Genomic DNA, 13,726 nt, shown 5'->3' with positions numbered 1-13,726 from the left:
AGTGAGGATTAATGTCTTTATCTAAGGGGTAATATGACTATTAATGGGATTTAAATAGGGAGTGATGAATGAGAAATAGACTGCAGAAAACAAGAGTGAATTCAGAGAAATCAGTTAGGAGACTGAGGTGGAAGGGAGGTTGTGGGGGATTGTATGTGCTTAAGGTAGAGACAGGAAAGGCCCAGCCAAGGTGAGGAGTTCAGACATGGCCATTGAGAAGCTCTTAGGCTAGAGCATTTGCCACTTGTTGGGACTGTCATTGTTTATTTCTAGCATGTACAATATGTTAGTTTTCTAATGTTTTCTCAGAGATTTTTATGATTAATTAAAATTTATAAACAATAGATTTGAAGGAGTAATTACCAAGAAGAAAAAAAAGCTTTCAGCCAGAAGTTCGCAAACCATCTAATGAAAGACATGCCATAGTGTTAGTTTCCGTTAAGTACTTTTCAAGTTAGTTAGTTTCTCTTTGATTTTAGATTCTGTAAAATGTTTCTTCTAATTAAAAATTTCAAAATCACACATCCAAGCTGCCTATTGTCAGATGGACAGCTAAACTGAAAAGACTGACATGTAGACAGAAGGAAAGTGTTAAATATTTTGTCAATGTCATGAGGCAAGTTCCTGGTATAAGAAGATACAAGAATCCTCTCACTGGAGAGAGTTCTAGGTTATATTGTACTATATTTGAAGTAACTTAATAGTTATTATATAATGCAAATTCTAATGGCAAATAATGGTTACAAAGTTCTTTTGGGGCCATATCATGAGCTTCAGGATACCAAAATAAATAACATTATATTCTACATAGGTCTCTTGTGGTCAGATGGGCCATATCTGGCAGGATTGATCAACAGGCAGCCTGGCTCTTGGAACACCAGTTCATCCAAATCCCAAATAAAGTGCTGCCTTCTCTCCAGTGGTCACAAATGGTGCTATTACTGATTGAAGGACAGATAGATGGATGGATGGGTGGATGATTGCAAGGAAGAATTAACAACCTCCTTGTCTTAGTTTAAAAGGATATGGTTTGCACAATATTAAGTGTTGACCTTTGTTGTGGCAGGGATTAAAGTGATTTTCAGGAGATTAAACTTGTGCTGGAGTTGATCTGAAAGTCTCAGTCCACTCATGCCCTTGTGTCCCAGGCTAACTAAACTTCCTGCTTCATCATCCCCCAACTTCCTGCCTTCATATTCACATCATCTGGTGATCTTTCCCTGTTTTAATGATTTAGTTAGCCACCACCTTGCCCACTTCTGGTGGATATAAAAAGGAAGAATTTTCCTTCCTTTTTACCTTAGAGGTTGAGCCGAAAGCCAAATCAACCTTCTAGTTCCTCTTGTTTTCTCTTCCTTCGGCCAGGGCTACACTCTATCCTTCTCACCGCTTTACATCAAACTATACCTATTTTTCACTTTCTTTTAGCTCCACCTTTCATATGACCATAAGTCCTCTGTTTGGTTTGATGAATGACTAGCTCCTTGAGCTAAGCCTGGATTATTTTCAAGTACCTGGATTTGCAATTACCTGTGCAAGAGACAAGGAGAACATGGGTCATTGAAATGCTGAGGACTTTCAGGACTGCTCAGGAAGGTAGCACTCCTGACACTAATTCCCTGGGGCTTTTCTAAGGTCTCCTATTCCTAGAATGGTCTGTGTTGTATTGCAAGTTGGGGTGAAAAGTTGATGTTGGTCTTCTATTTTGGAGTTCCTCATCACCCAGACCAGAAGTACAAAATCCACCAAGAGGGTGACTGAGTTCCTGCTGGAGAATCCTTCATATACATTCCAATTTTCCCCCAAGATTTTTTTATGTTACATGTTCTAGAGTTGGAAGTCCAATATGGTAAGCACTGGCCACATATGGTTGTTTAAACATAAGTTTAAATTAAATAAAATTCAAAATTAAGATCCTGAGTTGCACTATATACACATTTCAAGTACTCAACAGCACAACCATAGAACATTTATGTCACTGCAGAAAATTCTAATGGACAGTGTGCTGTGGAGCATGGGTGTGGTATAGCTTTATGGGCAAGGTCATGGGCTCTGTCATCAAAAGATGTGTCTCTGAATCTGCTTCACAACTAGCAGCCATATGACTCTGGGCTAGTCATTAGATTTGCTGAGCCACAGTCAGCTTAATGAAGATAATAATACCTGTGACAGAGAGCTACTGTAAGAAGTGATTGGAACTCTGTACATATTTATCATGTTTGTTGTGGTGGTGTAGTACACCCTCTTTTAAAACCCTCTTTTCTTCCTTTGTAAATTAAAGAGCATACTGAGATGTACATTTCACTCCTATGACCTGAAGTCTTGGTCCCTTTGGCCTGGTAACTAGAGGTTGTAAGAGGTCAAAAGTCTTCTTTTTCTATGGTCATTGCTTAGAGGTAAGCACAGTGGTGGTTTGGCTTTAGCTTCTTTATGTGTCTAAATATATTTCTGCACCAGTCTAGTGAGACTCAGGGATGAGAGTCAGTCAGGGCTTCCACCTAAGCTAGCTCCCAGTGTAGTTGCCCCCACTTGGTTTCAACCCCCTGGTCCTAGTAAGAGAAAGGGAGGAAGTCATGTGTCACTCCTGTATGGTCCTGGATACCATCAGGACACTCAGCTGGTTTTCATGGCTCTGTGGAGGCCAGATCCACTCCAAATCCCAGAGTCTTGAAGTTGACTTCAATTCTGACTTAGTTCCAGAATTTTCCCTCTCTCTCAAACACTGTGAATGACTTGGGAACAGACTAAAATTTGCTGGTTCTTTCCTAGAGCTGAGTGCTACCCCCAGGTCCCACTCCCAGCTCACGTGTCCAGCCTATGGACTGCCGGTCTCTAGAGTGGGGAGGAGCAGGAAATGAACAAAAGAGAATGAAAAAGGGAAGGTAATGTTATCCATCAGTCTGACTCTTATTCCTGTGGGATTCTTGCTTGTTTCCTGTTAGCCTCCATGGTCAGATCAAAGAAAAAGTACAAGGCAGATAACCAGAAGGTGCAGAAAGAAAAAGAAGAGAGGATAGGGATCAACTTCACATAAAATAACTGAATTCAGGATTCTCAACATAAAATTATTATTGTTTCTGAGGTGTATTTTGTCCTTACAAACATTGCTAAGTTAGGGTATGAACACCACATTTATAGATAAAAGAACAGAAATCCAGATAGGTGAGGTCAGTTTCCCAAGACCACAAAGTAAGGGAGACATGGAAGCCGCACAGGAGGCCGGTCCCCTGAGTCACTGGGCAGCCTCTCACCACATCATTTGTGGTTGCTCAGACTCAGGGCATGGGAGTCACCTCTGTGGATTCTAATTTCATAGCTGAGTTCATTTCCTCCTTTCCTTTCCCACTGCCATTGCCCCATGCCAGGGTGTCCTGACCTCTCTGCCTAGGTAATTGGCACCAACTTGCTATCTGGTCTTTAGCCGGTTCACCATCACTCTAATCTACCCCAACCACCACTGTGAGATTAATCTAACCAATGCACAGGTCTCATGGAAATGTCCCTGTGAGAAACTTTCAACAACTTCCCATTGCCTAATTTATTAAGTGTGAAAAACTTTTGTCCAGTATTCATGCCCTGCCGATGTGCCAGCAGCATGCCCTGCACTCCAGCCCAAAGCACCATATGCTCTGAGCAGTCCCACACTCCTGTGCCTCACTGTCTTTCCTTATGTGCCTTCTCTTGCAAAGCCCCACTTATGTCTCACCTAACTACATGGCCATCTGTTTAACTTCCTTGGGAATTAATTTCAACACCTCTCCACCCATGCAGCCCTCCTGATTCCTCCAACTCTGAGATTCTGTAGCTCTTTATTACATTCTGTTTTCTATTGTGGTTCTGTATATGCATGTCTTATCTCCACTATTAGATTGAGATCCTTGAGGACAATGACCTGTGTCTTGTTTATCTTTCAATCCCCAGAGCAGAGCACAATGGAGACACATGATAAACCCTCAATAAATGTTTTTGGAAGGGATGAATTCCTCTTGTAAGGACAGTCTCGCATACAATGGACTTTATTCGTTGAAGTGCTTTCCCTTAGTTTGCAAGGTTTTTTATTGTAGAAACTTCATCTTTCCTAGAAAATAATTCACATCCTGTGCCCATGTATCAATAAACAAAGTTAGCTTCCTAGGCTAGGTGAACCGAATTAACTCTAAAAAAATTTTGAACAATTCCCTTCTTCATCATAGTTGCTAAATAGGTATTGAAAGAAATAAGAAAATTCTCCAAAGATCCCTGAAATGTTTATGAATTCATATAACTTATTAGTTAATAGAGCTTATTAGTTTCCTGATAAATTCTCGGTGCACACAGCACTAAGACCACACATAACTAGTCACGCTGACCTACTCTACTGTTGATCAAGGGCACACTGGGGCATGTTAACAAAATGTACTCGTTGTGTTGAGGTCTTAAAAATCAAGCGGAAATAAAGCTGAAAGTTTATCATATATACACAGGCATATATTTCTTTTTCATTATTCATCTGACTTTAAATTTTTAAATACAATATATATTGATAAAACAGTTGTTTCACGAAATCCTGCCAAATATCCAAATTAATATTTATGACTCAAGAATGGACAGTGTATATCAGAAATGACCAGGGGTACTAACATTTAAAAAATCTGCTTGGAGCAGGAAGCAAGCACGAAGGGGTATATAGTAGGCATTTCAGGAAAGACAGAGCCCAGGTTTGGAAGCAGGCCTCCCTTTTCCCTTCAGTTGGCACTGGCTCCCAATTAATGTGCCTGTGGTTTGATGACGTGAACAGGTCCACTACCCCACATATCAGTTACCACCTCATCACTGATGACTGTTGCAAGCTAAATTAAATTTTTAAAGGTTGTCAGATTTTCTTTCTGTTTTTGTGTGTGTGTAGGGGGCATTGTGGGGATACAGGATGAAGGAGGGTTAGTGAGGAGGAAGGGCAATGTGGAAGGGAAAAGAGCGTACTAGAGTTTTATTAAGCAACTTAAAAAAAGTAATTGGTGTTTGGATTTGTGTGTGGGAAGGGGGACGTTTTTTATGGTGAAAAGAGTTGAAGTCAGTTTTTAAATTGGAATTTTTCCCAGCTCACAACCCTCTTGAGGTGACATATTTAAAGTTAATGTTTAGAAGGTTGTCCTTGTGAAGCCAGGGTAAGGATTTTCAAGACATGCTTTGTTTGTTTTCGCCTCAGATGGTGTGACTGGGCTGCTCTCAGGGACTCACTTCCCAAATGCCCAAGACAGAAATGGCATTCGTCATACAGTCAGACTCTTGGGCTGCATTGTCCCCAGTCCTGGAGAAATCCGTCACCAAGCCCTTGCTGAGTGCTCACAGAGTGCACAGCTCAGGGACGAGGCATGCACATTTGCATTTGTTGTTGACAATTGTCAGCTTCGAACCCCTTCTCCTCACAACGCTCTCTAAATGGGGTTTGTAATCCTCCTTCCCACCCACTCTCTTCACTCCCCAGGGCAGGAATGTTGGCTTCTGCTCTCTGTCACCTGTCAGAATCCATCTTCCTGTCACTGGCTTATATGGGCAAGTCAGCCCACTGTCACGTGACCCCCCAGCTGCTAAAAACAGCTCCAGCACCCACTCTGAACCTGGGCCTGAAACAATGTCCTCCACCGAAAGAAACGTAAAGGACACTTGATCACACAAGCCTTGGAATTATTTCCAGGAAATACTTGCAGAAACCATTCAGAACACCTTCCCTGGCAGTGCACAGGGAGACGGCCAGGAGATGAGCTCGGCTTTGAATTACAAATCTTTTTCCAAAGAGCAGCAGACCATGGATAACTTGGAGAAGCAACTTATCTGTCCCATCTGCTTAGAGATGTTCACGAAACCCGTGGTCATTCTCCCCTGTCAGCATAACCTGTGTAGGAAATGTGCCAGTGATATTTTCCAGGTAGGTTTGTTTGGTATTTAAGGGGTGGAAAAGACTCTCTCTTCTTCAAATCAAGCATTCACTTTTAGGTCAATTTTAGAAAACTTTATAAGGCTGCACTCATTTTCAAGAGAAACACTCTTTTTTTAATGCTTTACTTTGTGCTTTGCTGTCAGCCTCCTCTTTGCTCCTAAATCTAGTTTTTTTTCCAATGCTAAGAATCAAATTTGTTTCTTTAAAAAATAAAACACTGAATCTCTTTCAAAACTGTAAATGAAGTACTGCCCAGGACATTAACGTAGGCGTTTCTGGTTGGAAGATTTGGTTATGAAAACATCAGATGGGAAAGTGCCTCATGCTGAAAACAGTGTATTGCGGTTGACCGTGGATAAGTGCTGGCCCTGTGTTTTAAGATCACTTGCTGCTAAGGCCCTAAGGGATTATTTTATGGCAAACTGAAACTAGACGTTGATGTTGTTTGTAGTAATAGAGAGTGAAAAAGCCTCAGAAAAGCTTCCTGTGGCATTACTCAATTTCTCTTCTCTTGCTTGGCAAGAACAGGCCTCTAACCCGTATTTACCCACAAGAGGAGGCACCACCATGGCATCGGGGGGCCGATTCCGCTGCCCATCCTGTAGACATGAAGTGGTTTTGGACAGACATGGGATATATGGACTTCAGAGGAACCTGCTGGTGGAAAATATCATTGACATCTACAAGCAGGAGTCCACCAGGTAACATTCTTCCCTGTGTCAAACCCATTTGAATCCTGTTTTTGTTTGTTTTAATTTATCAAAATGGATTTAAATAAGGAATGCTTGCTTACTGTTTTATAGAAGAATGTTTTTCCAAGTTACTGCTTCCCATTGGGATTAAGAATTGCTCATGGAATGAGAGAAGGGAGCTGATGACTGTGCTTTTGTATCAATTTAAGAATGAAAAAACTCATTAACAGAAATGCATTCAAGATACTGATATTGAAAGGGGCATAAAGCTGCACTTCTCTTTAAGTCCTGTATTACACGTGTTATTATTTTTTTAAATTTTTAATTAAGGTATGATTGATATACACTCTTATGAAGGGTTAACATGAAAAAACAATGTGGTTACTACATTTACCCATATTATCAAGTCCCCACCCATACCCCAATGCAGTCACTGTCCATCAGTGCAGCAAGTTGCCAGAGATCTACTATGTCCCTTCTCTGTGATACAGCGTTCTCCCTGTGATCCCCCACACCATGTGTACTAAACATAATACCACTCAGTCCCCTTCTCCCTCCCTCCCCACCATCCCTCCCACACCCCTCCCCTTTGGTAACCACTAGTTCATTCTTGGAGTCTCTGAGTCTGCTTCTGTTTTGTTCCTTCAGTTTTACTTCATTGTTATACTCCACAAATGAGGGAAATCATTTGCCATTTGTCTTTCTCCACCTGGCTTATTTCACTGAGCATAATGTCCTCCACCTCCATCCAGGTTGTTGCAAATGGTAGGATTTGTTTCTTTCTTATGGCTGAATAGTATTCCATTGTATATATATGTACCACATCTTCTTTATCCATTCATCTACAGATGGACACTTAGGTTGCTTCCATATCTTGGCTATTGTAAAAAGTGCTGCGATAAACATAGGGGTGCATATGTCTTTTTGAATCTGAGAAGTTGTATTCTTTGGGTATATTCCAAGGAGTGAGATTCCCGGGTCAAATGGTATTTCTATTTTTAGTTTTTTGAGGAACCTCCATATTGCTTTCCACAATAATTGAACTATCTTACATTCCCACCAGCAGTGTAGGAGGGTTCCCCTTTCTCCGCATTCTTGCCAGCATTTGTTGTTCTTAGTTTTTTCGATGCTGACTATCCTTACTGCTGTGAGGTGATATCTCATTGTGGTTTTAATTTGCATTTCCCTGATGATTAGTGATGTGGAGCATCTTCTCATGTGTCTGTTGGCCATCTGAATTACCTCTTTCGAGAACTGTCTCTTCATATCCTCTGCCCATTTGTTAATCAGGTTATTTGCTTTTTGGGTGTTGAGGTGTGTAGGTTCTTTATATATTTTGGATGTTAACCCCTTGTCAGATATGTCATTTACAAATATATTCTCCTATACTGTAGGATGCCTTTTCGTTTTGTTGATGATGTCCTTTGTCACACAAAATCTTTTTAGTTTGATGTAGTCCCATTTGTTCATTTTTGCTATTGTTTCCCTTTCTTGAGGAGGTGGGTTCAGGACAAAGGTGCTCATGTTTATGTGCAGGAGATGTTTGCCTATGTTGTCTTCTAAGAGTTTTATGGTTTCATGACTTACATTCAACTCTTTAATCCTTTTTGAGTTTACTTTTGTATGTGGGGTTAAACAATAATCCAGTTTCATTCTCTTGCATGTAGCTATCCAGTTTTGCCAAAACCAGCTGTTGAAGAGGCTGTCATTTCCCCATTGTATGTCCATGGCTCCTTTATCATATAGTAATTGACCGTATATGGTTGGGTTTATATCAGGGCTCTCTAGTCTGTTCCATTGGTCTGTGGGTCTGTTCTTGTGCCAGTACCAAATTGTCTTGATTACTGTGACTTTGTAGTAGAGCTTGAAGTTGGGGAGCATAATTCCCCCTGCTTTATTCTTCCTTCTCAGGATTGCTTTGGCTACTCGAGGTTTTTTGTGGTTCCATATGAATTTTAGAACTATTTGCTCTAGTTCGTTGACAAATGCTGTTGGTATTTTGATAGGAATTGTGTTGAATCTACAGATTGCTTTAGGCAGGATGGGCATTTTGACAATATTAATTCTTCCTATCCATGAGCACGGGATGAGTTTCCATTTATTAGTGTCCTCTTTAATTTCTCTCATGAGTGTCTTGTAGTTTTCAGAGTATAGGTCTTTCACTTCCTTGGTTAGGTTTATTACTAGGTATTTTATTCTTTTTGATGCAATTGTGAATGGAATTGTTTTTCTGATTTCTCTTTGTTCTAGTTCATTGTTAGTGTATAGGAATGCCACAGATTTCTGTGTATTAATTTTGTATCCTGCAATGTTGCTGAATTCAGATATTAGATCTAGTAGTTTTGGAGTGGATTCTTTAGGGTTTTTTATGTACAATATTATGTCATCTGCAAACAGGGACAGTTTAACTTCTTCCTTGCCAATATGGATGCCTTTTATTTCTTTGTGTTGTCTGATTGCTATAGCTAGGGCCTCTAGTACTATGTTGAATAGAAGTGGGGAGAGTGGGCATCCTTGTCTTGTTCCCAATCTTAAAGGAAAATCTTTCAGCTTCTCGCTGTTAAGTGTAATGTTGGCTGTAGTTTGTCATATATACCCTTTATTATGTTGAGATACTTGCCCTCTATACCCATTTTATTGAGAGTTTTTATCATGAATGGATGTTGAATTTTGTTGAATGCTTTTTCAGCATCTATGGAGATGTCCTTCTTTTTGTTGATGTGGTGGATGATGTTGATGGATTTTTGAATGTTGTACACCTTGCATCCCTGGAATAAATCCTACTTAATCATGATGGATGATCTTTTTGATGTATTTTTTAATTCTGTTTGCTAATATTTTGTTGAGTGTTTTTTCATCTATGTTCATCAGGGATATTGGTCTGTAATTTTCTTTTTTTGTGATGTCTCTGCCTGGTTTTGATGCTGGCCTCGTAGAATGAGTTTGGAAGTATTCCCTCCTCTTCTACTTTTTGGAAAACTTTAAGGAGAATGGGTATTAGGTCTTCACTAAATGTTTGATAAAATTCAGCAGTGAAGTCATCTGGTCCAGGAATTTTGTTCTTAGGTAGTTTTCTGATTACCAGTTCAATTAAGTTGCTGGTAATTGGTCTGTTCAGATTTTCTGTTTCTTCCTTGGTCAGCCTTGGAAGGTTGTATTTTTCTAGAAGTTGTCCATTTCTTCTAGGTTATCCAGTTGGTAGCATATAATTTTTCATAGTATTCTCTAATAATTCTTTGTATTTCTATGGTGTCTATATTGATTTTTCCTTTCTCATTTCTGATTCTGTTTATGTGTAGACTCTCTTTTTTTCTTGAAAAGTCTGTCTAGGGGTTTATCTATTTTGTTTATTTTCTCAAAGAACAAGCTGTTGTTTTCACTGATTCTTTCTATTGTTTTATTCTTCTCAACTTTATTTATTTCTGCTCTAATCTTTATTATGTCCCTCCTTCTACTGACTTTAGGTCTCATTTGTTGTTCCTTTTCTAGTTTCTTTAATTGTGTGTTTACCCTGCTTATATGGAATTGTACTTCTTTCCTGAGGTAGGCCTGTTGCAATATACTTTCCACTTAGCACAGCCTTGGCTGCTTCCCACAGATTTTGCGGTGTTGAATTATTGTTGTCACTTGTCTCCATATATTGTTTGATCTCTGTTTTCATTTGGTCATTGATCCATTGGTTATTTAGGAGCATGTTGTGAAGCCTCCATGTGTTTGTGGGATTTTTCATTTTCTTTGTGTAATTTATTTCTAGTTTCATACCTTTGTGATCTGCAAAACTGGTTGGTACAATTTTAATCTTTTTGTATTTACTGAGGCTCTTTTTGTGGCCTAGTTTATGATCTACTCTTGAAAATGTTCCATGTGCACTTGAGAAGAATGTATATTCTGTTGCTTTTGGGTGTAGAGTCCTGTAGATGTCTGTTAGGTCCATCTGTTCTATTGTGTTGTTCAGTGCCTCTGTCTCCTTACTTATCTTCTGTCCTTCAGAGTGAGTGGAGTGCTGAAGTCTAGAATGAATGCATTGCATTCTATTTCCCCTTTTAATTCTGTTAGTATTTGTTTCACATATGTGGGTGCTCCTGTGTTGGGAGCATAGATATTTATAATGGTTATATCTTCTTGTTGGATTGACCCCTTGAACATTATGTAATGTCCTTCTTTGTCTCTTGTTGCTTTCTGTGTTTTGAAGTCTATTTTGTCTGATACAAGTACTACAACTCCTGCTTTTTTTCTCTGTTAGTTGCATGAAATATCGTTTCCCATCCCTTCACTTTTAGTATGTGTATGTCTTTGGGTTTAAAGTGAGTCTCTTGTAAGCAGCATATAGATGGGTCTTGTTTTTTTATCCATTCAGTGACTCTATGTCTTTTGATTGGTGCATTCAGTCCATTTACATTTAGGGTGATTATCGATGGGTTTGTACTTATTGCCATTGCAGGCTTTAGATTCATGGTTACCAAAGGTTCAAGGTTAATTTCCTTACTAGCTAAGAATCTAACTTAACTCACTTAATATACTATTATAAACACAATCTAAAGGTTCTTTTCTTTTTCTCCTCCTTTTTCTTCCTCCTCCATTCTTTATATATAGGTATCATATTCTGTATTCTTTGTCTATCCCTTGATTGACTTTGGGGATAGTTAATTTAATTTTGCATTTGCTTAGTAATTAGCTGTTCCACTTTCTTTACTGTGGTTTTATTACCTCTGGTGACAGCTATTCAACCTTAGGAACACTTCCATCTATAGCAGTCCCTCCAAAATAGACTGTAGAGATGGTTTGTGGGAGGTAAATTCTCTCAGCTTTTGCTTATCTGGAAATTGTTTAATCCCTCCTTCAAATTTAAATGATAATCTTGCTGGATAATGTAATCTTGGTTCCAGGCCCTTCTGCTTCATTGCATTAAACACATCATGCCACTCCCTTCTGGCCTGTACGGTTTCTGCTGAGAAGTCTGATGTTAGCCTGATGGGCTTTCCTTTGTATGTGATCTTATTTCTCTCTCTGGCTGCTTTTAATAGTCTGTCCTTATCCTTGATCTTTGCCAATTTTATTATTATATGTCTTGGTGTTGTCTTCCTTGGGTCCCTTGTATTGGGAGGTCTGTGGATCTCCATGGCCTGAGAGACTATCTCCTTCCCCAGATTGGGGAAGTTTTCAGCAACTACCTCCTCAAAGACACTTTCTATCCCTTTCTTTCTTGTCTTCTTCTTCTGTTATCCCTGTAATGTGAATATTGTTCCATTTGGATTGGTCGCACAATTCTCTGAATATTCTTTCATTCTTAGAGATCCTTTTTTCTCTCTGTGCCTCAGCTTCTTTGTATTCCTCTTCTTTGGTTTCTATTTTATTTATTGTCTCCTCCACCGTATCCAACCTGCTTTTAATACCCTCCATCATGCTCTTCAAAGATTGGGTCTCTGACCTGAGTTCATTCCTGAGTTATTGGATATCTTTCTGTACCTCCATTATCATGTTGATGATTTTTATTTTGAACTCCCATTCAGGAAGAGTCATAAGGTCCATGTCATTTAAATCTTTCTCTGGAGTTATATTAATTTTACTCTGGACCAGGTTCCTTTGGCATTTCATTTTTGTATATGGCGCCCTCTAGTGTCCAGAAGCTCTACTCTGGAGCTGCTCAGCCCCTGAAGCAATGTCGGAGGTCACAGGGGAGTGGTATTGGAGCCTGGGGGAAGGAAAGAGCTGTTTCCTGCTTCCTGGTGGCTATGCCTGTCTCCACTGCCTGAACCAGTGGGCCGAGCACACAGGTATAAGCTTTTGTCCCAGAGTAACTGGATATGAATCCCTGCTTTCCACAAGCAGCTAGAATCTTAGTCTCTCCAGGAATTCTGCCTGTCTTAGCTTTCCAACCCCATAATCACACAAGTATCATGAAAGCGCCATGAAATGTAGGTTTGTGCTCCCAGAGCAGATCTCCAGAGCTAGGTATTCAGCAGTCCCAGCCCTCCACTCCCTCCCTGCTCCATTTCTCTTACTCCCACCAGTGAGCTGGGGTGGGGGAAGGGCTTGGGTCCTGCAGGGCCACAGCTTTGGTACGTTACCCTGTTCCGTGAGGTCTGCTCTTTTCTCCAGGTATATGCAGTCTGGCGCCATCCTTTTTCCTGTTGCTCTTTCAGGATTAGTTGCACCAACTATATTTTCTAATTGTATACAGTTTTAGGAGGAAGCTTCTGTCTCTCCTCTCATGTCCCATCTTTAATCCTCCTACAGACGTTTTAAGACATGTCTGCACTTCACAGATCTTTTGCATGTCCAGAATCTACATGGAAGAAAAAATTATAGTATGAAACTTTATAGAAAATTAGCAGAAATGGCATTTTCCAGAATAGTCCAGTTCCTAGTTCAGACAGGGTCAACTTTAAAGTTATCTAGATGATAATAGTAAAAACAAAATCCTCTAACATAGTTAATCAAGGTATGGACTCTGGGAAATGGCAAAGCAAGGCACAGTCTGGCTTCTAGCAACTAACGTTTAGAGAGATGGGGAGAGAAAAGATGGAGTTCAGGTTATGTTTCCCTATTCTCTAGGTTGTATTTACTGCACACTCTTAGCATTCACCTATTGATTGATGGATATGCAGTATATACATTCATTCACTTTTTTAAAAAAGGCTTCTTATTCATCAACTCACATTGGCTATAAAATTCCTTTCCTAGAGACAGTACTGAGGGTGTCCATTCCTAGAAGGTAAGGGAAGGTATGAAGAGCCCTTTTCCAATTTTACACAGGTCAGTCTGGTCCACAAAGCTTGATAGCAAAATTGAGACCATGGAGAAATGACCTCATTGTGATTCTTATTAGGAGACGTGTATTTATGAAACATCTGCAGGCCTTGCACTCTTAGAAGGAAAGCTGTTTTCTAAATCTACCATATAATTATTATAATCACTATGGCTATTAGTTTCTGCTTAAGACTCACAACTAAATTACATAGTGCCAGGATATGGATGGAACTGGAGAAGAACTGCTGATGACATATTCAGAGATAAGAGAGTTGGCTATTCCATTGCTTCCAGTCTCTGGAGAGAAGGAAAATACTATTGTTGTTGTTCTTACTTCACAGATCTAATCTCTTTAAGTGCAAATACA

The 13,726-nt window shown here is 39.7% G+C and overlaps 1 protein-coding gene across 5 annotated transcripts in view; it reads left to right on the top strand.

Moving 5' to 3' along the window:
* The first annotated feature begins 5,577 nt into the window (after positions 1 to 5,577).
* The window catches only part of TRIM55 (tripartite motif containing 55), a 46,220-nt gene continuing 38,071 nt past the window's right edge, over positions 5,578 to 13,726 (top strand). For all 5 annotated transcript variants that reach the window (XM_036886266.2, XM_036886268.2, XM_036886265.2 and 2 more), the window contains exons 1-2: positions 5,578 to 5,905; positions 6,446 to 6,618. In XM_036886266.2, the coding sequence (XP_036742161.2) occupies positions 5,738 to 5,905; positions 6,446 to 6,618 (341 nt within the window). In that variant the 5' untranslated portion in view covers positions 5,578 to 5,737. The remainder of the gene's footprint in view (positions 5,906 to 6,445; positions 6,619 to 13,726) is intronic.

This window comes from Manis pentadactyla, chromosome 3 (genome assembly GCF_030020395.1).
Source record: "Manis pentadactyla isolate mManPen7 chromosome 3, mManPen7.hap1, whole genome shotgun sequence".
Classification (NCBI taxonomy): Eukaryota; Metazoa; Chordata; class Mammalia; order Pholidota; family Manidae; genus Manis; species Manis pentadactyla.
Note: the sequence above shows the minus strand (reverse complement) of the source record. Positions and strands in the feature narration are given on the sequence as shown.